Source organism: Chiloscyllium plagiosum, chromosome 4, assembly GCF_004010195.1.
Source record: "Chiloscyllium plagiosum isolate BGI_BamShark_2017 chromosome 4, ASM401019v2, whole genome shotgun sequence".
NCBI lineage: Eukaryota > Metazoa > Chordata > Chondrichthyes > Orectolobiformes > Hemiscylliidae > Chiloscyllium > Chiloscyllium plagiosum.
In genome coordinates this window covers 131,165,162-131,193,023 of record NC_057713.1, presented here as the reverse complement: position 1 = coordinate 131,193,023, position 27,862 = coordinate 131,165,162, and the positions used below count along the sequence as shown (strand labels likewise).

The 27,862-nt window shown below is 41.7% G+C and overlaps 1 protein-coding gene across 2 annotated transcripts in view; it reads left to right on the top strand.

The window, feature by feature from the left end:
* Window positions 1–27,862, top strand: part of prex2 (phosphatidylinositol-3,4,5-trisphosphate-dependent Rac exchange factor 2) — a 352,480-nt gene that overhangs the window by 230,701 nt on the left and 93,917 nt on the right. For both annotated transcript variants that reach the window (XM_043689238.1, XM_043689237.1), the window contains exons 30-32: window positions 2,268–2,396; window positions 11,231–11,272; window positions 22,984–23,201. In XM_043689238.1, coding sequence (XP_043545173.1) covers window positions 2,268–2,396; window positions 11,231–11,272; window positions 22,984–23,201 — 389 coding nt within the window. The remainder of the gene's footprint in view (window positions 1–2,267; window positions 2,397–11,230; window positions 11,273–22,983; window positions 23,202–27,862) is intronic.

Sequence of the window (27,862 nt, the reverse complement as noted above, 5' to 3'; positions counted from 1 at the left end):
GAAGGTGATAGGTCAGGGAGGAGGGTGGAGTGGATAGGTGGAAAAGAACATAGGCAGGTAGGACAGGTCATGGGGACAGTGCTGAGCTGGAAGTTTGGAACTAGGGTGAGGTGGGGGAAGGGGAAATGAGGAAAATGTTGAAGTCCACATTGATGCCCTGGGGTTGAAGTGTTCCGAGGCGAAAGATGAGGCGTTCTTTCTCCAGGCATCTGGTGGTGAGGGAGCGGCGGTGAAGGAGGCCCAAGACCTCCATGTCTTCGGCAGAGTGGGAGGGGGAGTTGAAATGTTGGGCCACAGGGCGGTGTGGTTGATTGGTGCGGGTGTCCCGGAGATGTTCCCTAAAGCGGTCTGCTGGAGGTTTTACCAGAGTTCTCCATCAGCCACTTTAGGTTTGTTCCCTACATTTACCCCAATTGTAAGATCCTGTGAACTCTCTGCCCATAAACCCTGCATCAATGTGCCCTCTCTCACTGCATCTGATGAAGGAGCATCATCCAAATGCTTGTGATTTCAAAGAAACCTGTTGGACTATAACCTGGTGTCGCTGACTTTGAATTGTTCAGAGTGTCCTACTGGAAACCTCTATTATTTCTTCGCGTGTTCCTTGGCAGTATTGAATGTGACATGGTTGTTCTCTGAAGGTTGCAATAATCACCTGTTGCTGGTTTGTACAGTTTAGTTTGATAGAGGAGAAATGGAATTTAGTCACTTCTGAAACCATACATGAATTAAACTAATAGTTGAATACAAATCAGACTGGAATATACTTGTACTTCAAACGTCACATCCTGACCTGAGGTGGGAAAGTTATTTCATGCATAATATTTAAAGCTAATTAAGAGCGTGATTTTTTTTTTCTCAAATGAAATAGAATGCAATAAGTGGCCTTTGTTGACCAATTTTGACTGAATATCAATGTTAACATCGTGCAGTGCGACCAGATGATGTGCTTGGTCCTCAAATATCACTGGAATAAAAATATTTTTGTGAAGCTGATTTTTTATGATTCCTAATGTTACTTGAAAACAGTGGCTTTTCAATCCCATTGCATTCAGTGCACTAGATGGCAGTCTGTTCCCTTAGTTACAAAACTGGTTGAAAGTAATTACTTAGAGATGTACAAATTGAGTTGATCTTCTGATACTCTCTGGTCATCTGCGACTGGATTTGTGTGAACTGTTTATCCACTAATTTCCACTGGTCACTTCAGATCAACGACACACCAACAAGGGGTTTTGTTATGACAACACCAACAAATCACTACTGTACTATCAGAGAATAAACTATGATGAATGACTGGAGAAGGCTGAACCTTAGGAAAAGCACAGTTTGTCCCATAGTTTAAGAAGCTTAAATCTATTTGTATTCCTTTCTGGCAGACATCTTGAGCCATCTATTTGGCTGCTTTTTTATTTGTTCAGAGGGTGTGGGAACAGCTGGCTGGGTCGGCATTTATTGCCCATCTCTATTTGCCCTGGAAAAAGAGCTGATGAACCGACTCCTTGAATTGCTACAGTCTTTGATAATGACATGATAATCACCCCAAAGTCTAGGCAGAACTTCAATTCGCTTGACATACAACTGATAAATGCAGTCCAATCTCTGAAGCATTGAGTAGAAGTTAATTGGGATGGCGAACTTAATTTATGCAAGTTGTGGTTCTAATAAGATGCTAATATATGCATACAAGCTTCTTGTATACACATTCACAGAATCATTGAAGGCGGCAGGAGAGATCAGTTACTAAGTATATCTACCTCTAATACAACTACATCCCTCCTTGAGTAAGGGGACCAAAATTGAATGCAATACTTGAGATGTGACTTCGCTAATGCTTTGTTCAGTTGCAATAGCACTCTCCTACTCTCACACTCGATTCCTTAACTGCATTGACAGCGAGAATCATGTTCTCAAGTCGTGGGAGTGGTACCCAAAAACACATAATTCTGACCCAAAGACACTGAACCACAGCTGACATCGACATATTTATATCATACATCACTGTAATGAAATAAAAGTATTAACAAAAGTTAAAAATGATAGGGAGTAGATAGATAGGTGAGTATCCAATTTCTTTCCCTTATTTGCTCTGGGACACTTTATTGGCTTGCTAAGTAATAGGATAACGAATATCTGAGCAGTATGTGGTATCCTTATTGGTAAGGAGAACAGTGTGACTTACTGCAGTACAAAGTGATGAGATATAATCCAAAAATTTCCACTAATAAAAAATGTATAACTGTTCTTAACCTTTCATTGTTGGATAGAATTCAAGAACGAAATGGAATCGGAGGTCAATTGCACAGCACAGCTCCGGACGCATGTGCAGAGAGATCCATGGAACATCCCCAGTGGAGTGCACAGCCTCATCCAGGCTATTACAAGATTTGTGGATGGTTAGTGACATGTGCTGACAGATTCTGAAATTTATTATCCTCGTTATAAAATAAATACATTTTCTGGGCGACAAGATGACTTCATCGTTACAAAGATTTGTTTTGGAATCAGTTGTTGCATCATCCAGTAAAATACGTCATTTTTTTATAAATTCCATTTCAGGTTTTAGCAACTTCTGTGCAATTAATATATAATATAAAATAATTATACATAGTTATATTATATATGTAAGGAGCAACAATGAATTTAAAAATAATCTTAACATTACTCACACAAAAGATAGGTTGATTTTTAACATTAAAAATACGACATTTAAGACATTTCTGTATAAATGTAGCTTTCTTCAGACCTCATTTTACTGTCAGTATAATGTGCATCTTAGGATTCAATGCAAGCTGTGTCATTCAATTTTAGTCCTGATTGTGTTCCTTATTCCGAAGTCACACAACACCAGGTTATAGTCCAACAGGTGTATTTGAAATCATAAGCTTTCGGAGCGCTGCTTCTTCATCAGGTGAAGACATCTGTCTTTGTCCTTCCAGATCCAAAACCGGCATCTCCACATCATGTGTTCCTTATGACATCATTCTAAAACTTAAAAAAGGGAAAATTTAGTTCAATAGATTGTCTTTAAAGTTGTAGCATGGAAGTTCAGTATTGATCAAAAAAGTTTTTTCAGTAATACTCAAGTATCTTTCTTAACAATACTGAAATTGATGTAGAAATGCAGGTACAAAGAACAGTATAGCACAGAACAGGCCCTTTCCCCCACCAAGCCTACACTGACAGGGAGCCTTTCCAAACCTTTTGTCTCTACATGATCCGTATCCCTCTATTTCCTGCCTTTTCATATATTAGTCTAAGTGCCTCTTAAATGTTGTTATTGTATCTGCTTCAACAGCCTCCTCTAGCTGGACATCTGTTTAAGTTGCCAACGAATTGGAAAAGTTATACTGTCAAGCTGAAATTAGCAGAAGTGCTCTCAAATGAGCAATGTACTAGTCTTTGGAGGCTTATTCAATCACATCTAGCTGCAGACAAGCTTGACAGAAACCTATAAAGAGCCAGGAGTAATGTTGCAAAAAGTGTGGTGCTGGAAAAGCACAGCCGGTTAGGCAGCATCCGAAGAGCAAGAGTGTCGACGTAAGCACTTCATCAGGAATGCTCCTCTGCATGGGGAGGCATGGGACTAGGGGTAATGCTGCCTGATCAGCTGTGCTTTTCCAGCACCACACTTTCTGAATCTGATCTCCAGTATCTGCAGTCCTCACTTTCTCCCGTGTGTAACGCCACCAGTATAAGGCCTTTACACCACATCCTCGATCTGCTTATCCAGAACAAAATTGATTTCACTCTTGAAAATTTCAGTTGATGGAGTGTCTAGAATCTCTGGCGCATTGAGTCTGAGATTCCAAAACAATCCATGTGAAAAAGTACTTAGAATCCCGAAAGTCTGGAAGCAGGCTATTTGGCCTGTTAGGTCCACACTGACCCTCCCACCCAGTCTCACCCCCCACCCCATTTCTGCATTTCCCAATGCTAATCCACCCATCCTGGACACTATCGGCAACTTGGCATAGCCTATGGGAGGAAACTGGAGCACCCAGAGACCACAGGGACAATGTGCAAACTCCACACAGACAGTCAGTAGGAATCGAACCGGCATCTTTAGTGCTGTGAAGCAACACTGCTACTCACTGTGCTGTCCATACTTGCTGATTGCCTAAATGGGCCAGCTCGAATTTTACGATTGTGTCATCTTGATCTTGGTGCCTCCACTTGGAAATGGTTTTGCTGTTTCTAACTTAGTGAATCTCTTATCATTTTAAAAACATGGATGAAATTTCTAGTTAAGTTCAGGAGAAAATGAATCAAAATTTATGCCAGCTAACATTCCGCGGTGGTCCCTAGCATTTGTTGTTTTCAGTACAGATTCCAGCATGAACAGTCATTTGTTCCAAAAATGTATGCCATCTGAGCTTGCAGTTGATGTATGTGTTAGAAATAAAAAGCCTTTGCCTCTCCCAGCATTTGACACATTGGCTAACAAAACATTGACAGAATATAAATAAAACTCAGAAGGCTGCAAAAATATTTTTTCTTTTCTTTGTGCACGTCTCCATATCGACAACAAATTGCTTTCCACTTACGACAGAAGGTGCTAGACTGCTATCGACTGTGAAGCTAAGTTTGACATCTTGAGACATATTTTTGGCTAATGATGTGCCATTTTAAATCAGGATACTATTTCCAGTCACTAGTGAGCTCGAAGCTGTAAAAACGTGCACCATATTTAAGTGTGACTTGGAGGTGGGTGAAGATAGCATTTGATTTGTATAGAGTTATAGGACGTGAGCAACTCTGACAGAATAATAATAATATATGTGATCCTTCAACAATTTAATGCAATTCCCCTTGTTCACAGAATAACCAGTTTTAATCATCCTGGATTCAACTCTTAAATGAATTGAATTTTCTTTATGATTTAGACCATACAATTGAAGCTCATGGAGAGATATTTTGCTTTTAAACAGCAGCTAGGCATAAATATAAATAAATGTTTATAATCTCTCCATGTTGGCTGACATTTCTGAATCAGTGTTCAAAGAACAGACATATTTGTTTATCTGTCTAGTGCCACAATCAGACTCAAAATGTACAGTACTTTTGATCTCGGATAAAAAAAACTGAAATGATGCTACCTTTTCAAAGATTAGCTATTATAGTCAAAAAGATCAAATTAATTTGTCTTGTTACATTTGTGCAATTGTAGAGTATGCTTTTCAACAAAATACTATGGAACACTTTAAGGTGCAAGATTAAGTCCTCAGTCTATACTGATTAAGGGAATTTGAGATGAGGAGGCATTAGAAATAACTTATTTGGTCTCAGCACCAACAGTAAGACAATAGAGGCTTAAAATACAGTTCCTTATGGTCACATCTCTGTATCATAAACAGAGTTTGATAAGGTTCCACATGGTAGGCTTTTGGAGAAAATGGGGAGGCATGGGACTAAGGGTGATTTAGCAGTTTGGATTAGAAACTGGCTTTCTGTAAGAAGGCAGCGAATAATGGTTGATGGAAAATATTCAGCCTGGAGTCCGGTTACTTGTGGTATGCCACAAGGATCTGTTTTGGGACCACTGCCGTTTGTCATTTTTTTAAACGACTTGGATGCAGGCATAGGTGGATGGGTTAGTAAGCTTGCAAATGACACTAAAATCGGTGGAGTGGTGGACAGTGTGAAAGAATGTTGCGGGTTGCAGGGGGACTTAGATAAACTGCATAATTGGGCTGAGAGGTGGCAAATGGAGTTCAATGCAGATAAATGTGAGGTGATGCACTTTGGGAAGAATAACAGGAAGGCAGAATACTGGGTCAGTGGAAAGATTCTTGGCTGTGTAGATGTCCAGAGAGACCTTGGTGTCCATGTACATAGATCCCTGAAAGTTGCCACCCAGGTAGATAGTGCTGTTAAGAAGGCATACGGTGTGTTAGGTTTTATTGGTAGAGGGATTGAGTTCCGGAGCCGTAATGTCATGCTGCAACTGTACAAAATGCTAGTGCAGCCTCACTTGGACGATTGTGTACAGTTCTGGTCGCCCCATTACAGGAATCATGTGGAAGCATTGGAAAAGGTGCAGAGGAGATTTACCAGGCTGTTGCCTGGTCTGGAGGGAAGGCCTTATGAGGAAAGGCTGAGGGACTTGGGTCTGTTTACATTGGAGAGAAGAAGGATAAGAGGGGATTTAATAGAGACATACAAGATGATCAGAGGATTAGATAGGGTGGGCAGTCAGAGTGTTTTTTCCTCGGATGATGACGTTGGCTTGTATGAGGGGACATTGCTGCAAATTGTGGGGTGACAGATTTAAGACAGATGTCAGAGGCAGGTTCTTTACTCAGGGAGTGGTAAGGGCATGGAATGCCCGACCTGCCAATGTAGGTAACTCAGCCACATTAGGGGCATTTATACAGTGCTTGTATAAGCATATGGATGATAGTGGGATAGTGTTGGGGGATGGTCTTAGATTAGTTCAAAGGTCGAGGCAACATCGAGGGCCGAAGGGCCTGTTCTGTGCTGTATTGTTCTATGTTCTATATGTTGGAAAAGATTTTCTTTTTCATCAAGAGTTATAACTTCAAGTTCAAGTGTGATAGTCGCAATCACTTGCTGTCTATGTTTCTGCTTGAATAGATGTTTAGCTGAGATTTCAAAGAACTTTACCTGAGTCTGACTGTCTTCAGAGAAAAGCAAGTTTGAAAGGAATAGTATTGCATTCAAAATTATAGAATCATAGAATCCCTACAGTGCAGAAAGAGGCCATTCAACCCATTGAAGTCTGCACTGACCCTTTGGGAAGAACATTCCACCCAGACCTAACCTTATCACCATAACTCTGTATGTACCATGGCTAATCCACCTAATCTGCACATATTTGGACTTCTAGAACTGGAGCTTCTAACGTAGTCTTAAACATTTCTGCTGAATTTATCAAGCCGAAAAAGATCAATATTTCCAGCCAATTTGTCAGGACCAGACATGGATTAGAAGCAACCAGGCAAAAGTGAGGGCTGCAGACGCTGGAAGCATCACATTTCATGACCAAATGCATAAACTATATACCTTATCACACACACAATATCTCCTTGCACCAATAAGTTCCCAAAGTAGGAAGGTCAAATCTACCATAAGTAATGAAGAAATTGCTAGAGGTGGCTCGTCATCACTTGGATGCTGCCTGACCTGCTGTGATCTCCAACATTTGTTGTTTCCAGTGCAGATTCCAGCATCTGTAGTAATATGCTCCTAAATCTCCACCAAAGTTCAATGGGAACCATTGGGAACAAAATCAAATTTGCACATACTCAGAGCATTTTGAAAAATTTTAGAGACTGAAATAATGAAATAATTCATTAGGCAGAGCCTCTATCAATATTATATTATTGCCTATTATGCATAGATTACATGAGTAATGCCATAGAACTATTGTTGGAAATGATATGAATACTTAATTTCTCTAACAGGTCTCTCACATGTAGGTAAAAGTACATTGATTGAAATGTCACTCAGTGGATTAAGAAATAATTAATTTTATTTCATAAGATTTAAAAGGAAGATTTAAAAATATCACAAGCTCAGCTGATTATATTACAGGACAAGTCAGATATCAGAGTGCAGACAGGCCCTGAGAGATCATTTTTAAAAAGTTGAGTTGATGTGATCACTGAAACATAGGGCTGAATCTTACTTTATTATGGCTATGTTTGAGTTGCGTTGAGGGTTTTTCATCGTAAAGCACTATGAGTGTTTCACGGTATTTTACCAAACTTGTCTCATTCATTACCTATCCCACCCCTGTGGTGTTTTTTGCACGTGATATCTCTGTTCCATGTGACCATGCACCATTCCCACACTTTGCCACACAGTGGGTATCTGCTGCAAGACTGGCAATCTCTTGTGTTCACACTATCCTTATAAGGCCAATGTGCACCTGATGCACACTGGAATTCTAAAACTGTTTTGTGTGGTCAGGGACAGAGAGGGGACATGTTGGAGAAGGGGAGGATCGCACTGACACTCTCCAACACGGTGGTCCAAAGGAGAGGAGTCCATTCTCTGCAGCACTAGCAGAGGATCTACACTAACAGCCCCTGCCAATCTGGTCTGAGTTTGCTGCTTGGGTCAGTGCTATCTCTAGGGTGCAGAGGAACAGACGTCCAGTGCCGCAAAAATGTCAAAGGCCTGGTTAAGTATCACACTCTGCTCTCTGCCACTTCACACACACCCTATCTCTGCAACTGCACCCATTTCCCGCCAAGACTTATACTGTCACTACTTGGAGATGCCGGTGTTGGACTGGGGTGTACAAAGTTAAAAATCACACAACACCAGGTTATAGTCCAACAGGTTTAATTGGAAGCATACTAGCTTTCGGAGCGTCACTCCGAAAGCTTGTGTGCTTCCACTTAAACCTGTTAGATTATAACCTGGTGTTGTGTGATTTTTAACTGTCACTACTGCATACAACCTTTGCTCTCTCACTGTCACATTGCTCCCTCCACACCCTGAAGATTCCTGAAGAAGGGCTCATGCCCGAAACATCAATTCTCCTGCTCCTTGGATGCTACCTGACCTGCTGCGCTTTTCCAGCAACACATTTTCAGCTCCCTCCACACCCTATCCAATCTCCCACTCCACTAACCCCACATTGTCATCTGCCTCTACCGTTCTTCAGAACCCCCTACGCCACCTTTTCCCCCACACGCACCATGACTAACAATGGTGGAGGCTGGTACAATTACAACATTTAAAAGCCATCTGGATGGGTACATCAGTGGGAAGGTTTTTGAGCGATATGGGACAAACTCTGGCAAAAGATCTAAGGCAGTTTGGGATGTCTACTTGGCATGGACGATTTGGACTGAAGGGTCTGTTTCCATGCTGAATGACTCTGACTTTACGATTAGTTTATTATCTAAACAAAGGATATTAATTGAAGATATAATCACTGGTTAACATACACAGTCAGTAATATCCCCTAAAAACCGAACAACATAAACATAATGTGTGTGTAAATGTGGAAGATTCTGAAGTCTATAGTTCTGAGGTTCTAGTGCATGTGGTCAAATCACCAATCACACAGGGCTGTCTCTGGAGTCTTGATAGATAGAGTTTGCTCAGGAAATACGATATTGGAAAGTTCCTGCAATCACTCTTCCAAAAGAACTGATAGGTTTCACTCTCAACTCACAAAAAGACTTTTTCAAAAATACGAGAGATCAGCTGGACAGCCCAGACTCTCAATCTTCTTGTTCCCCAACGAATTCTAGATTCCACAGCACTATCCTGCCACTTACTGTTCAAACAGATCCAGGCATGGTCTGCAGCCAATCAAGGGGTTATCAGCTGCCATGTGATTTCTAGGCAGCCAAATCTCCAATGTCCATAGTGACCATTCAAATAACTCTTTAAATTTGCTACTCTAAGTATATCCACGAACTGGTTAAGAAAAATAATTCCTCAACTGCTTAGAAAGTAAGCTTTCCAAGGGAGATTAAATATCAAGTGTCAGCCCATAATAATTCACATTAGGTCTCCCCACTTTCTGTGGCCCAGGGGATGACAGTGCATAACAGGGCAGATTAGCTCCTAAGGATGGTGCTCACATCTGGATCCTCACCCACTATGAGGAGAGAATCTTGGCTCTCACAGGAGAGTCACATCAAGACCATGTTTGACCAGATGTGTTAGAAGGAACCCAAGCCAAAACTTGAGTCAATGGGAATCTGACCAATCTCTCTGCAGGTTGGAGTCATACATTGTACATCAGTGAGAAGGTTTTTGAGCGATATGGGCCAAACTCTGGCAAAAGATCTAAGGCAGTTTGGGATGTCTAGCTGGCATGGACAATTTGGACTGAAGGGTCATGGACAATGGTCATAGTTGTTGGAGGTCAGACATTTCAGCTCCAGGACATCGCTGCAAGAGTTCCTCAAGGTCCAGCTAGCTATAGCTGCTTCTTCAATGGTCTTCCCAACCATTATAAGGTCAGAGGTGGGGATGTTCTCCGATGACTGCACAACATTCAGCATCATTTGAGACTCCTCAGGTACCGAAGCAGTCAGCATTCAAATGGAGCAAGCCCCACAGCTCAGAGGCAGACCTTGAAGGTGGCCACTCCTGACATGCAGTTGTCCATTTGTCTGACTCCAAACTCTTCCCCAAATTGGCTGGCCTTGCTGCAGTCCTAGTTACCCCCAAAGATTCTATCTTAGTGGGCACTTTCTCATGAGGCGAATTGTGACAAAGACACTTGATATTTGGTTGACACTTGGTTCCAAGGATGAAGGATTTTACTGCAGTGTCCAAGTGGAGAGGCTTTGTGTTTTCGACTTGGAGTAGAAGAGATTTGATAAAGGTGTATGGGTTTCTGAGCTAGAACTAGTGAAAGGCTGTTCTCTGAGCTAGGCTAACACAGTTTTAGGGTCAGATATACAAGGGGAAATGTGTCTTAGAGTCAGAGAGATCCAGAGCATAGAAAAAGGATGTTTGGCCCATCGAGTCTGTGCTGGTTAAGAACAACAACCTAACTATTATAATCGCATTTCCCCAATACTTGGCTCATCTTCCATCCTTACTGGTAGAAGAATGAGAGGTGACCTTATTGACACATATAAGATTCTTACGGGACCTGACAGGGTAGATGTAGGGAGGTGGTTTCTCATGTGGGACCAGAGGACATAGTAAGAGTGAAAAAGCTTTTCCTCTCAAATCTTCTGGCCCTTATGTGCCCCTGTGATGAAGAATCTTTTTTAATGCAACAACTATTAACTACCTAAGGGTGGAAGCAGATGATAGCTGTGATTTTAAAAGGAAAATGGATGACCCTTGAAGTACATGCCACGTAGGTCTGTGGGAATAGATCAGGAAATGGTCCAAGCACTAGCTTCCAAATGGTGTTGTGTGATTTTTAACTTTGTACACCCCAGTCCAACACCGGCATCGCCAAATCATCAGGAAATGGGACAGACTATTCACCAGAGAGGGCATTGATTCAATGGCATGAATCTTTTCTCACTGTGCCTTTAGGACTCTGATTTTTGTTTAGAATACATATATGGGCATCTCTAGCCAGGCCAGCATTTACCCAAGTTCCCGGAACATTAGCTGAGTTTCTGGATTAACTATTCTAGTGATAATACCACTAAGCCATCGGGAGATTTGTGCAGATACCTGTTTGTTTTGTTGCAATGCGTGTGGTTGTGTATGAGAATTGTAACATTGCTGTCCTGAAATGCCCTTTATAATCAAATTGTTTTACTTGCAGAGGTGAAGATTCGAGTGTTCCTGGCTCTCCTTGAACAGACAGGTAACACCATAACTCATTCAATTGAAACAAGAGGATGTATGTAACAGAACTAAGATAAATCAGAGCATGCTACAGAGCAGGCTGTACATGATTTGTGGTCTTTATATTGGAGGTAAGGCACATCCTGTTAGTGTCAGAGTAGCTTAATAAGCAGTGATCATGCTTGAACTGTGCAGAGAGCAGGTTGTAACAGGAGCCTTGTTTCTCGACCTTTAAGTTTGATGCCACGTTGGGATGCAAGTTTATTTTTCTTCAAATAAATATTAGAACACTTCAGGCTCTGCTCTGTCATTCCGTGAGACCTGAAAATCCTCAACTCCACTATCCTGCCTTTTCCCCTTCTGATTCAAATCTGTCTTGAATATACTTAATGATCCAGCCTCAACAGCCCTCTGTGGTAAAGAATTCTTTGGATTTGCAAAACTTTGAAGAAATTCCTCCTTTTCTCTGTGACCCCGTACTATACCCTCTGTTCCTATTCTCTCCCACAGGAGTAACCACCTCTCTGCAACTACTTTGTCAAGTCCCCTAAGAATCTTTTATGTTTCAAGAAGGTCACCTCTCATTCTTCTAAACTCCAATGAGTACAGATTCTGGATTAGTGGTGCTGGAAGAGCACAGCAGTTCACAATGCTGAGCTGGACGTTTGGAACTAGGGTGAGGTGGGGGAAGGGGAAATGAGGAAACTGTTGAAGTCCACATGGCCCAATTCAATTTCTCCTCATGACACAGTCCCTCCATACATACCTGGGATCAATGTAGTGAACCTTCTCTCGACTGACCCCAGTGTCAAAATGGCTTTCCATAGGGGACAGAAACTGTTTATAACTGGAAATGTGTTGCTGGAAAAGCGCAGCAGGTCAGGCAGCATCCAGGGAACAGGAGAATCGATGTTTCGGGCATAAGCCCTTCTTCAGGAATGAGGAAACTGTTCCTTCATTCCTGAAGAAGGGCTTATGCCCGAAACGTCGATTCTCCTGTTCCCTGGATGCTGCCTGACCTGCTGCGCTTTTCCAGCAACACATTTCCAGCTCTGATCTCCAGCATCTGCAGACCTCACTTTCTCCTCAAAGAAACTGTTTATAGTATTCCAAGTGTGGTCTGACTCGTGCCTTGTATCATTTTAGCAACCTTCTCTGGACTGCCTCCAATGCTAAAGTGTCTCTCCTTAGGTAAGGGGCTCAAAACCTTTCACAGTATACCAACTGTGGTCTGACTAGCATCTTGCACAGTTTTAGCAATATCTCTCCAACTCTCGTACTCCATTCCATTTGAAATAAAGGCCAGAAGCCTATTTATCTTCCCTCTTACTTGCTGAACTTGGACTCGAGCTTTTTGAGATTCTTGTACAAAGATTCCCAAATCCCTCTGCATCCATAGTTCTTTGCAGTGCACTGTGTATTAAAGGAACAGTCTTATTAAAACAGTCTTATTGCTACATTGCATTTCAGCAGCTACATCAAAATGTGATACAAAACTGCAGGATAGTTGGGGAATTTCATACAATCGATTGAATTCTGGTAACCAAAGAGGGATTCTCATACTACCTGTGCTTGACACTGACAATTTATAGAGAACTACTTTTTAAAGTCCTCATCACAGAAGGATTCATGGTACTACATTAAGTCATTGAAAATTCTGATTAAAAAATTGACAGGTCAATTTGTTCTTGATTAATGTATGGAAATAACTGCATTCTGAGGGAATGTCAATAGGTTAACGTTAAGAGAATAAAAATGAGAATGTGTGCTTGTGTTTCAGAACTTGGCCTTTTCTTCCAGGCCACATGGTTTGGAGACCTGAAACAAAAGGCATAAATTGTTGGCGAAACTCAGCAGATTGGCAGAATCTGTGGGAAGAAAGCAAAGTTAATGTTTCGAGTTCGGTGACTCTGCATTTCATTTTGGAGACAACTGTATAATTCACCGTCCTGAGGAAGGCTCACTCGACCAGAAACGTTAACTCTTAATTTCTCTCCACAGATGCTGCCGGACCTGCTGAGCTTTTCCAGCAACTTCTGTTTAATTCACTACTCTCACTGACCTAATGAAAGTACGATATTCAATACAAATAAAAAAAGGCTATTTGTTGCACAGTGATGCATTGTATTTGCAGAAGTGCTGAAAAAGCTTATCGCATTTTAACAGATTTTTCTTTTAAATGCTGCTTCTGTAGCTTTTGTTGGAAAGCTTTCATTCAGAACAGTGTAATTTATTGGCCCTTAAGGTGCAGTGGAAATTCCTTGTAGTGGTGATCCCTTGAATCGTTACAGTAATTCAATCTGTCTGATTTTCCTGTCAAAATTTCTTGTGAAAATGAAGGAATGATGCTGGAGGGGAGGTGGGGATCCTCCAATCTGCTGCAGTGTAAAATCAGCCAATTCATTCAGGAACAACAAATAATGCCAAAGAAGCTGGGAGAATGCTGCCGCCCAATTGATGCTAATCCAGGAGTCAGCAGAATTGTGTTTTTTTAGATTACATTAGTTCTCAGTTGCAACTCACAATTTTTTTATTTAGTTGGGGCTCGATTTTGTATATACTGTGTAATCAAGAGAACAAGTATAAATTACAGTGTGGTTTTTGTATTTCTCATGGAGCTCATTACGATGAATCTTTTTCACTTCTGGAGTTGTGTGTTCCAGCAATGCTGATGCACATCTAGTATTTTTAGTTTTGTCACTGTCATTTTGTAAGTTTTCAGTGGTAGGTACATTTTCTTTTTCTTTGACACAGTTCTTACGTAATGTAACATGAAAATAAAAGAAAGTCCAACACTAAGACAGAGACGGGAAGGTAGGCAAAGACACAAAATGGATATCATAGAATCCCTACAAGTCCATACTGACCCTCTAAAGCATAACCCACCCAGACCCATTCCCCCACATTTATCCCTGAGTAATGCCCCTAACCTACACATCCCTAGACACTATGAGCAACTTAGCATGGCCAATTCATCTAGCCTGCACATCTTTGGACTGTGGGGGGAAACCAGAGCAAACCCATACAGACACAAGGAGAACAGGCAAACTTCACACCGACACTAGCCCAAGGCTGGAATCAAGCCCGGGTCCCTAGTGCTGCAAGACAGCAGTGCTAACCACTGAGCCACCGTTCCACCCTTGTATTGGACAGGCATAATTAGCAGTAACAAGTGTAATAAGTGGGTAAAGAAGATAAAAAAACAACCGGGAAAAGAATAGCAGAAGGAAAGGTCAAAAGCGAGCTCTGAGAAATAGGAGAAATGAAAAACAGAAAAAAGATGCAAATATTAGAGAAAGGAAAAATTTTAAAAACAGCCAAAAAGCAAAAGATTGGATGATGTAAACTAATTGGAGTTGACTGTATGCTATATATCATAGTTCTGAGATTATATTCCTTACAGTGTGGAAACAGAACCTTCAGCCCAACAAGTCCACACTGGCCCTCTAAAGAGTAACCCACCCAGACCCATTTCCCTCTGACTAACGGACCTAACACTATGGGCAATATAGCACGGCCAATTCACCTGACCTGCACATCTTTGGATTGTGGGAGGACACCAGAGCACCTGGAGGAAACCCACGCAGACACGGGGAGAATGTGCAAACTCCACATGGATGGCCACCCGAGGCTGGAATCGAGCCCAGGTCCCTGGCACTGTGAGGTAGCGGTGCTAACCATTGAGCCACTGTGCCACCTATAACTGTCAGCTAACAGAACTCTATTTGTAAAGACTAAAAGTTAGGTTAAAGGTTAAAATAGCAAATAAAAGTAGGCCAATGTTTGTCTTGGTTGACAGGCCTTCCATTTTATGTGTTGAAAAAAATCACCAAGTTGGGAATGGAGGTAGGAAGGCCTACAGGATCCTGGCCTTTTATACGTAGGTACATGAGCAACAAGGTTATAGTGAACCTTCTTAAAATACTGGTTTTTCTCTCAACTGGGGAGTAATATCCAATTCTGGGCATTGCACTTTCGGAAGGATGTGAAAGGTTTAGGGAAAACGCAGCAAAGATTTACAAAAATGATTGCAGCAAAGAAGGACTTCAGTTAGGTCGATAAACTTCAGATGGTGAAGCTATTCTCAGAAAGGAAATGGCCAAAGGAGATCTCTTAGATTTAGATTAGATTAGATTAGATTAGATTACATTACAGTGTGGAAACAGGCCCTTCGGCCCAACAAGTCCACACCGACCCGCCGAAGCGAAACCCACCCATACCCCTACATTTACCCATTACCTAACACTACGGGCAATTTAGCATGGCCAATTCACCTGACCCTGCACATCTTTTGGATTGTGGGAGGAAACCGGAGCACCCGGAGGAAACCCACGCAGACACGGGGAGAACGTGCAAACTCCACACAGCCAGTCACCTGAGGTGGGAATTGAACCTGGGTCTCAGGCGCTGTGAGGCAGCAGTGCTAACCACTGTGCCACCGTGCCGCCCTCTTATAGAGGTATTCCGAAATGTGAGGTGTCTAAGCAGAGTAGATAGGGTGCAATGTTCTCCATTGGTGGTGTTAGGTTTCAAGAAGGACCAGGAGGCTGGTGTGTTTAACAATTCAGAAGGTGTTCATCACTAATGTTTGTTCATTCATTCATGGGATGAGGTCCAATATTTATTGCACATCACCAATTTCCCAGAGGGCAATTAAGAGTCCACCCACATTGCAATAAATCTGGAGTCACACATAGGGCAAACCAGGTAAGGATGGTACTTTCCTTCTCTGAAGGACATTAGTGAACCAGATGGGTTCTTCCAACAAGGAACAGTGGATTCATGGTCATCGTTAAATTCTTAATTTCCGATTTTTATTGAATTCAAATTTCAGCATCTGCTGTAGCAGGATTCGAACACCAGTCACCAGAATATTGCCTGGATCTCTGCATTAACAGGGCCATTGTTTTTGGTATGGACCAGGCTGGACCCCTCAAAACATTTCCAGAAAGTAACCCAAACCCTAACTTTGCTAGTTGTTTTAAGTGGGTGTAACGTGGATATTCCAGGAGTGGAGCAGCTGGTCATACCACTGAGTTTTAAATAGGAGCGGCATGGTGGCTCAGTGGTTAGCACGGCTGTCTCACAGCACCAGCGACCTGGGTTCAATTCCAGCCTCAGGCAACTGTCTATGTGGAGTTTGCACATTCTTCCCATAACTCTATGCTCAGGTTTCCTCCCACAGTCCAAAAGTGTGCAGATTAGGTGAATTGGCTATGGTAAATTGCCCGTTGTGTTCAGGGACATATATGTTAGGAGTGTTAGTCATGGATAAATGTAGGGGGATGGATTACTCTTCAGAGGGTCGTTGTGGGCTTGTTGGGCCAAAGGGCCTGTTTCCGCACTGTAGGGAATCTAATTCTAAGGCAATTTATTTCCAAGATTACTGAATGAAACACAAACAAAAGAACACAGAATACCAAATAACTTAACTTATTCAAAAACCCGACAGATCATCCCAACTTAATGATGCTGTTCCAAATACTTGTAACAATCCCCATAAACACCCCTCGGCACAAAAATGTAAAATCAAACCCAGGGTCTTACAGGAGAGAGAGAGAGGACCAGCCTGGACCTACTTCTGTGAGTACAGCAGCTTCCAAACTGCCTGACTGCTTTCAGTGAATAGCCAGACCAAACCAAACCAGAGAAAAGCCAAGCTGGAGAACTGACCACTCCCCTTTCATTGAACAAGTGTTTTCTTTTAAACTTGAAAGCCCTTTTCCTGAGGCAGTATCTGTTAGCTATAATCAAACTGGCCCTAAAACCCTTCAACTTAGACTTTTCAGAGTCTGTTGTCTTTTACAATCTCTCTGAAACAAATACCAAGGACAACATAACCTTGTTAAAGGTGCAGCATCATCACACCTCCCTCTGGAGGTTGGTTACAAACTCTTGTGCAAGCTACACATATTGTCACCTTCTCCTCAATTTCAGAGTTGAACTTTTTGGCTGTTACCTTCATTCTTACAATGCTATAGTGGCTTTTGTGTACTTAATTTAACACACAGTTCCTTAGCTTTGAGTCACCCTCATTCTCTCCAGGAGACCTCCAGCTTCTCTGGGAAATTCTAGCTCCTGTATGACAGTGTGACATATGGCTTCAGTTCTGAAGTTGTTCCTATGATATTGCCACAAAGTACCATGTCCAACACTTTCAATAGCAGTGGATTGTTTCGAGTGCACTTCATAACTTATTTGCATTATTGGAGAGCGGTCTACTTGTTGACAGTAAGGACTATTTGTAGTCAACTCATTTGGCAAAGTTAGAGAGTTCATCATCATGCCCATGGAAGTTAAATTGCTGACATGTAATTGTATAAGTCTGAGCTGATAGTAACAACACCCACCTCTGCATATGGCTCGTACGGCTGAAATATTGCAGTCAATGGTCTGTGGTCTGTTAGTGGGGTAAATTCCCAGCTGCATAGATATTGTTGGAATTGTTTAATGCCAAAAATGATTTTAGACATTCTTTATCTCTCTGTGCCTTGTTCATTTCTGCTGTGTTTATCGACCTTGATGCAAAAGCTCTTGGTTTCTCTTCACCATTCGGTCACAACTTTGAGAAATGACTCCTCTCACTTCATTGCATACTAGCTGCAAGGGGAACTTTGGGTAATCATGGGTCAGGACTTCTGACTTCAATTGAGGCTCTTTCTGGCTTGTGTAAAGATGCTTTCACATTGACCTTTCCATCCCCAACTCGTGTTTTGGCAAATTAAATTGTGCAACAGCTTGGGAATGGTTACGAGGTTTGGGACTAACCTGCTATGGTAACTTAGCTAGCCTAGAAATGACGGTAGTTGGTTTCCATTTTTAGGAGCTGGTGCCACACTCATGACTTCTACTTTTGAAGATGACCTGTGCAGTCCCTCTTCATTAAAGATGTGACCTAAATTGTTAATGGAATATTGAAAAACCTCACATTTGACCTTCTTCAGCCCATGTGCCACTTTCTTCAAGTCTCTGTAGAGAAGCAGCTACACATGGAGATGTTCTTTTTCATTTCTCATGTGATTAAAATAGCATTTCAGTGACACTGGACTCCTTCCAATCCACTTAAAATCTCCTTCACACCACTTTAGAAATAATACAGGTGCAAGTGTGATTCCAAATGGAAGTCTCTTGTCTTTGATTCGTCCTTTATGTGTTACAGTCATCAAGAACAGTGTGACAACAGAGCTGTGGTAGCTACACTGGTCTGTACACCACCTATGGCTTGGGCCTGAGAGTGGAAGACAGTCATCCTCATCTGTGAGGGACTGTCAATGAGGATGACAATTGTCAAGTATTTCTGTGACTCAGGATCTACATTCACCTGGAGTTAGGCTTGACTAAGAAAAGCTGACCTCCAGCTAGTCTAGCACATAGGCAATTGATTAAAAGGAAAGGTCACTGCTCAGAACTCAGTGCCAGATTAATAGTGACCATAAAAACACTGCAGGTGTGTATTCAACCATGTTTTGTCTTCTTTAGTGCAACAGGCATGGCCCAATCTCTAGGCGAAGGTGAGGACTGCAGATGCTGGGGATCAGAGTCAAGATTAGAGTGGTGCTGGAAAAGCACAGCAGGTCAGTCAACATCCGAGGAGCAGGAAAATCGACGTTTCAGGCAAAAGCCCTTCATCAGGAATCCTGCTCCTTAGATGCTGCCTGACCTGCTCCAGCACCACTCTAATCATGGCCCAATCTCTCATGGGTTCAACCAGCAGTCTCTCGAATTCTGCTTTGATCATTGGCTTTTGCATAAGGCACTGATCCAGCCTTGCAACATTTTGCTTGATTCTCATCCTTGATTTTCAATTGGACAGAGATCTTTTCCATGCTTCCCAGATCTCCATTGAAAACAAAAGAATGTGATAGATCAGTTTCAGATTCTGAAAAGTGACTTACTTCACTCTAGTTGAGTTAGATTTTCTCCAACTATGTTTTTTTCCCAATAAGGCTGGAAAATTTCTTTTGATAGCGTGTAAGGGTAACTCTTCGGTCCAACTGTATCACTGAACATTCATAACAATATAACACTGTGAAGGCACGTCTTCACTTCTGTATGTTCTTAGTACAATTTTTGTGTGTTGCAGCACAGTGTGACTCAGCTGCTTCTGATAAACAATGAAATTGCCACTGCGGTGTCCACCTCCATTCTTACTGGGTTGTCATTCAATGACCCAATATTGGGTTGGTGCCCCCAACAATGGCCAGTATGTATAATAACAGCTCCTCTGCACTTTTCTTGACTCCCTTTTTGTCCCCTGTATACTTTTAATCTTCATTTTCTATAATTTTTCCATACATTCATGTTCAAATACTCCGATTCAATGTGCCCTTTCTTATTGCATACAGTTTCCCCATACCAGCAATTTGCTGCCTAGGGATCTGTTTTTCTACTCTGATGACAGTTTTGAGTTTGTGTTGGCAATTGTCTCTCTTGTGAACTCTCGTGATTACGCTGAGCTGTTGAGCTTTTCATTGGCTGTTAGTTCCATTAAGGCTGCTATTTCCGATGCTTGCTTTCTCTAGTTACCTTTCTGTCAGTAATTCTTCTAGATTGCTTCTCATTGTAAACCACACACCAGTCTGTCTCCGATAGTATCACTGACTTTGTCTCCAAAGTCATAGAGTTCTGCTAACTTCTTTAAAATTGCTACAAACTGGGAGATAGATTCACTATTATGCTGTTTGTGCTTCTGAGATCAGATCCTTCTAATACCATCAATGGTTCTGTAGGATTCCTGCTATCTAGAGTCATAGAGTCATAGAGATGTACAGCATGGTAACAAACCCTTCGGTCCAACCCGTCTATGCCGACCAGATATCCCAACCCAATCCAGTCCCACCTGCCAGCACCTGGCCCATATCCCTCCAAACCCTTCCTATTCATATACCCATCCAAATGCCTCTTAAATGTTGCAGTTGTACCAGCCTCCACCACATGCTCTGGCAGCTCAATCCATACACGTACCACCCTCTGCGTGAAAAAGTTGCCCCGTAGGTCTCTTTTATATCTTTCCCCTCTCACCCTAAACCTATGCCTTCTAGTTCTGGACTCCCTGACCACAGGCAAAAGACTTTGTCAATTTATCTTATCCATGCCCCTCATAATTTTGTAAACCTCTATAAGGTCACCCCTCAGCCTCCGACGCTCCAGCCCCAGCCTGTTTAGCCTCTCCCTGTAGCTCAAATCCCCCAACCCTTGCAACATCCTTGTAAATCTTTTCTGAACTCTTTCAAGATTCACAACATCTTTCTGATAGGAAGGAGACCAGAATTGCACGCAATATTCCAACAGTGGCCTAACCAATGTCCTGTATAGCTGCAACATGACCTCCTAAATCCTGTACTCAATACTCTGAGCAATAAAGGAAAGCATCTGATCCAGATCCTGTTGTAATCTGAGGTAACCCTCTTCACTGTCCACTACACCTCCAATTTTGGTGTCATCTGCAAACTTACTAACTGTACCTCTTATGCTCACATCCAAATCATTTATGTAACTGACAAAAAGTAGAGGGCCCAGCACCAATCCTTGTGGCACTCCACTGGTCACAGGCCTTCAGTCTGAAAACCAACCGTCCACCACCACCCTCTGTCTTCTACCTTTGATCCAGTTCTGTAACCAAATGGCTAGTTCTCCCTGTATTCCATGAGATCTAACCTTGCTCATCAGTCTCCTATGGGGAACCTTGTCGAACGCCTTACTGAAGTCCATATAGATCACATCTACTGCTCTGCCCTCATCAATCTTCTTTGTTACTTCTTCAAAAACCTCAATTAAGTTTGTGAGACATGATTTCCACGGCACAAAGCCATGTTGACTATCCCTAATCAGTCCTTGCCTTTGCAAACACATGTACATCTTCAGGAGTTTTGGAACTCTGGATTCCGTGATGCACCATATGCCTCTGGAGGTGGAAGGGTTAAGACCTGGCCACATTGACCTGATGTATTTGGCAAAAGAAAAGAAAATACATGAGCAATTTTTTTTAAAAACTGCATTGGGTGGATGGGATATGGAATGCACTGCCTGAAAATGTAGTGGAGGAAGATTGAATCATGGCTTTGAAGGGGGAGTTTGATTGACACTTGAGAGAAGGGAATTGCAGAATCATGTTCAGGTGGGAATACCAGAGTTGGTTTGGCAGAGTACTTGCTCAGACATGAGAGACGGAGTGGCCTCTTTCTGTATTTCTATGTGCTGGAGTATTATCTTCATCCTGGAGTTCTCTCAGCATGTCCCAATACATTGTAGCATTGTGTAATAATGCTATATGTTATATTGTAGCAATGTGTAACAATTCTATATGTTATATTGTAGCAATGTGTAACAATGCTATATGTTACATTGTAGCATTGTGTAACAATTCTATATGTTATATTGTAACAATATGTCACAACGCTGTATGTTATATTGTAGCAATGTGTAACAATGCTCTCTGTTATATTGTAGCAATATGTAACAATGCTTTATATTATTTTGCAACAATATGTCACAATGCTATATGTTAGATTGTAGCAATGTGTAACAATGCTATATGATGTATTGTAGCATTGTGTAACAATGCTATATGTACAAATCACAGTAATTTTAGTCACTTTTATTTTAGTGACTTTTCACCTTTCTTTAATAGATAAAGTTATAAAGTCATTGAGTCATACAGCACTGAAACAAACTCTTCAGTCCAACTCGTCCATGCTGACCTTGTTCCCAAACTAACTTAGTCCTCCTTGCCTGCATTTGGCCCATATCCATCCAAACTTTCCCTATTCATGTCCAACTGTCTTTTAAATGTTGTAACTGCACCTGCATCCATCACTTTTTCTGGCAGTTCATCTCACACATAAACCACTCTCTGTGTAAAAATACTTTGCCCCTCATGTCCTTTTTAAAACTTTCTTCTCTCCCTTAAAAAGATGCCCGGTAATTTTTAACTCCCCACTTTAGGGAAAAGACCCTTGCCATTCACTTTATCCATGCCCCTCATAATTTTATAAACCTCTATAAGGTCATCCCTCCACTTCTTTCACTCCAGTGAAAACTTCCCAGCCTATCCAGCCTATCTTTATAACTCATTCCCACCATTCCCAGCAACATCCTGGTTAATCTTTTCTGAACCCTGTCCAGTTTAATAATATCCTTCTTATAGCAAGGTGACCAGAACTGGACAGAGTACTCCAGACGTAGCCTCACCAATATCCTGTACAACCTCAATATGACATCCCAATTCCTACACTCAAAGGTCTAAGCAATGAAGACAAGTGTGCTAAATGCCTTTCTTAATCACACTGTCTACCTGTGATGCAGATTTTAAAGAATTATGTACTGAGCCCCTAGATCTCTGTTCTACTCCACTACCTCGGGCCCTTCCATTAATTGTATAGTGCTGTCCTTATTTGTTTTACCAAAATGCAGTATCACACATTTATCTAAATAATACCCTATGTGCCATTCCTCTGATCATCGACCCAATTTAATCTGGATCTGTTTGTAATCTTAGACAACCTTCTTCATTGTCCGTTATACCACTTAATTTCTTTATTAACGACTCTCTGCTTGTAGGGAATTAAATATTGTTTTGAGTAACATTGTAAGGCTGGTATAAATTTAAGTTTTGGAGGCAAGTTAGTTTGTTTACAGAATCAAAATAAAACTAAGAAAATGTTTAATGGTCCAGTACTTCAGCTTTATCATCTCCTTCTTACTGTTTGTGTGTTTTTTTTTAATCCTCAGATACTGAAATTCAACTCAGGCAAGACATGGTGTTTTGTCAAAGTTTGGTGGCTGCAGTTTGTGCTTTCTCAGAGCAACTCTTGGCTGCGTTACATCAGATGTATGACACCAACAGTGAATATGAAATTCAGACACAGGAAGCCAGTAGAAAATGGTTGGAGCAAATAGCCAACGTAGGGATCCTCTTCAACTTCCAGTCACTACTCTCTCCGAATCTGGTAAGGTGTTCTGATGTCACATCTAATTTATATCATTAATCTGACTGGTGTGACTGATTTAAAATGTATTCAGTTCAGAAACGCCACCTCCAGTTTCAAAACTGAGTACATCATAGATTGCGGGCACTTTATAAAAAAAGTTAATTAGTGGGATCTGGGCTGGGCCAAGACTTGTTGCCCCTAATTGCCCCTGAGAAGGTGGTGGTGAGCTGCCTTCTTGAACCACTGCAGTCATCCTACAGTCCAAAGATGTGCAGGTTCGGGTGGATTGACCATGCTAAATTGCCCATAGTGTCCAGGGATGTGGAGGCTAGGTGGATTAGCCATGGGAAATTCATGGTTACAGGATTAGAGGCAGGGAGATGCTCTTCAGAGGGTCAGTGTGATCCATTGGGCCAAAGGGCATACTCCACACTGTGGGGGTTCTGCGATTCTATGATACACTTCTTAGATTGGTATTCAGTGCAATAATTAATTCACTATAAGCAGAGAACTCATAGATCGAATAGTTTAGCTGGTAAAAAAACATAAGAGGTCACCTCATAGAAAAAAAGTATATGACTACTAGAAACCTGCACTACCCTAAATTTTGTGGAATAAAACGTTGAGGAACCTCCTATGTCAGGTGTTGCTGTGATTAGGAATGTAAGGGGACAGGAATCAGATATTCTGCCCATTGGACCTGCTCTGTGGTTTAGTTAGATTCTAGTTGATTTACACCCTAGATCTATTTGTGCTTTATGTCAATATACCTAGATAACCTTATCACTGTACACTACCTTAATCTGGAAAGCATTGATTGACTCAACATCTAACCTCATGAAACTTATCATATTTATATCTTAACACATGATCTGGTGAGTAAATTACAATCATAATATTCAGACAATTCGGAAGTATGCAAAATATTGCAATGGAATCATGGTTTGAAAGTCAATATTTAGTTGGTAACGGCAAAGGAAATTGGTTTCTTGGGAAATGATATCTAAAACTGAAATGGAAACTTCAGATTTGAAGCCAATTGAAATGAGGTAAAAAGACGTTGGTCTATCCTAGTTCAGAGTCTCGCGGTGCAATGAAAATAATTGAAGAAAGATGAATATAACTACAGAAACCTGCACTACCCTAAATTTTGTGGAATAAAACGTTGAGGAACCTCCTATGTCAGGTGCTGCTGTGATTAGGAATGTAAGGGGACAGGAATCAGATAAAGGTTGTAGGAGCTGAGATGATAGATAAAAAGTGCTGCCACTACCTCAGTCATTTTGAAGGAATTGATTGACCAGTACTGACCAAATGGTGCACAGGTTTGCTTCTGAGCTGCTAACTGATACCAATCTGTGGCTAAGACCTCGAATAAATGGAGCTGAAATGCAGCCTGAGGAAATTGAGAGCTTTCAAGAGCTTTGTGTTTGGGATTGGTGCCAAGTAACAGGCTGAAGGGTGAACAGCTGAATGGGTACCTTACCCATCTACCATTTTATGGGGTCACAAGTCAAGGCTGGGCAGGAAGCTTAGGGAGTTTCCCTTTCATTTCACCACCGTAATAGAGTCTAGAGTCCACAAAAATCATGGAATAATATGGATAACCAAGTTGTCATCTGTGGTTCTATACTTTTCCAGAGGCTGCACTGTTGAGGCAATCATTGGAAAATCATAGGAATTGATAAACCTCTACTCCTACTTCTTTTGATCTTAGCCACTGCAACATTCTGGCCAACGTAATATCAGGGCAAATTAAACCACAGACAAAATTAGAATACAATAATTACTGGCTGTATTTTCAATGCTGTGTCCTGAGGCATCAGTTTCATGCAGAGTCTTATACGGTGAGAAACAATTGTGGCTGTGGGTCTCAATAGAAAAGAGTCAAACCACAGGGATTTCTATCAGTTCCAAATGGAATTGTGAGTTATACTTCATCGAAGCATTTAGCGATCTATCAGGAACTCATAAATAGCACAGATTGACAAAAAAACACTGCATGTGGAATGTGCATCACACAGAGTACACAATGTGGAAGTCCGTGTGTGAGAATTTTGAAGTAGTTTCATGCTGACTTTATTCTCTGCCACTGGACTGTATTCCTCCCGTACCAGGAATAAATACATTTTCAAAGAATAGAATGTTCAGATGGAAAATTGGCACGCAGAAAGTCACGTGAGATGTAAGGATCCCATGTGCTTATGTGTCAATGATTTTTGCAGATATGCCACTTGCATGTATTTCGGACACATCCTCATGTGACCTTTAACACTGGTGAAAGTGAATTAAGTTCGTCACTCAATGCTTGTTTTGTTTAAAAATTTCCTTTTTCACTTTACGGAGACAGACATAAGATCTCATCGATTGATGAAATTGAGTTCTCATTGTATAAATTTACAATTAAGGACAGGGTGTGCAAAGGAATATAAATAAATTAATGTCGTGCTTTTCAGGAACAAGATTATATTTTTACCTTCACATACATGGTTCATGTCAGATTTAGATTTTGAAATATAGGACCATGTTTCAAATCTGTTGAGTCAGCTCTGCTATTCTGTTGATCATCAACCTTCAAGCTGCTTTCCTGTCCTATCTTCGTGCCTATTAGTCTTCAGAAATCTTTTGATTTCTGTCTTCAACTTGCTCAATGATCAAGTTTCCTCTGGATAGAGAATGTCAAAGATTCACCAGCCCCGTGAGTGAAGAAATTCCTCCTTATCTCAAGAATCATAGAGTCACATAGCATGGAAACAGACCCTTCGGTCCAACTCACCCATGCTGATCATGTTCCCAAACTAAACTAGTTCCAGTTGCTGTGTTCCAGTGCCCATATCGCTCTGAATCTTTTCTATTCATGTACTTATCCAGAAGTCCTTTAACTAGTTCATTTCACACTCAACCTACTCTCTATGTAAAAATGTTGCGACTCATGTCCTTTTTCAAACTTTCTCCACTCACCTTAAAGATATGCCCCCTAGTTTTGAACTCCGCTACATTAGGGAAGAGATCCTTGCTGTTTGCCTTATGTTTGTCCCTCAGGATTTTATAAACATCTGTCTCAATCTTAAATGGCCTACTCATTATCCTGAGGTTATGTCCTCCGGTTTTAGACTCACTAGCCAGAGAAACAGCTTACCTACATCTGCCCCCCTTGCACCCAGAAAGAATTTTGCTCATTTTAATGAAATTACCCTTTGTTTTCTTTTGGAACTCAGTGGAATACAGATCAGTTTCTTCTCATAGGACAATCTTGTCATCTCTAGAATACATCCGGTGAACCTTCCATTGTACTTCCTCTTAGAATCATAGAGTCATAGAGATGTACAGCATGGAAACAGACCCTTCGGTCCAACCCGTCCATGCCGACCAGATATCCCAACCTAATCTAGTCCTACCTGCCAGCACCCGGCCCATATCCCTCCAAACCCTTTGTTTTCATATACCCATCCAAATGTCTCTTAAATGTTGTAATTGTACCAGCCTCCACCACATCTTCTGGCAGCTCATTCCATACACGTACCACCCCCTGCATGAAAAAGTTGCCCCTTAGGTCTCTTTTATACCTTTCTCCTTTCATCCTAAACCTATGCCCTCTAGTTCTGGACTTCCCGACCCCATGGAAAAGACTTTGTCTATTTACCCTATCCATGCCCCTCATAATTTTGTAAATCTCTATAAGGTCACCCCTCAGCCTCCGACGCTCCAGGGAAAACAGCCCCAGCCTGTTCAGCCTCTCCCTGTAGCTCAGATCCTCCAACCCTGGCAACATCCTTGTAAATCCTTTCTGAACCCTTTCAATTTTCACAACATCTTTCCAATAGGAAGGAGACCAGAATTGCACGCAATATTCCAACAGTGGCCTAACCAATGTCCTGTACAGCTGCAACATGACCTCCCAACTCCTGTACTCAATACTCTGACCAATAAAGAAAAGCATACCAAACGCCTTCTTCACTATCCTATCTACCTGCAACTCCTCTTGGTGACTAAAATAATACACAGCCCATCAGGCACTACAGGTTTGTCAGGCATGACCACCACTTGATGAAGCTGTGCTGACTCAGCCCTATTTTACCATACACATCCAAATACTCCGCTATGTTATCCTTAATAATGGACTTTAACATCTTATCAATGACCAAAGCCATACTCCCCAGCCTCTAGTTTCCTGTCTTCTGTCTCCCTCCCTTTTTAAACAGGGGTGTTAGATTAACCGTTTAGCAATTCTCTGGCACCCTCCCTGACTCCAGTGATTTGTGACTGATGACATCAATGCCTCTGCTATCTCCTTCAGCTATCTCCTTCAGAATCCTTGAATGGCATGGTGACTCAGCAATTAGCACTTCTGCCTCACAGCACCAGGGACCTAGGTTTGATTTCCACCTTGGGTAACTGTGTATGGAGTTTGCACATTCTCCCTGTTAAGTTGCCATGCTAAGTTGCCCTATAGTGTCCAGCGCTATGCAGGCTAGGTGGATTAGCCATGGGAAACTGGGATTACAGGATAGGGTGGGAATCTGGGTGGGATGCTCTTTGGAGGATTGTTGCATACTTGATGGGCAGAATGGCACCTTTCCAAACTGTCGAGATTCTGGTCTCCATTATTTATCCACTTAGCTTCCTCAGCACCTTCTCCTTAGTGATGGCCACCCTCCTCTGCCCCCTGACTCTCTTGC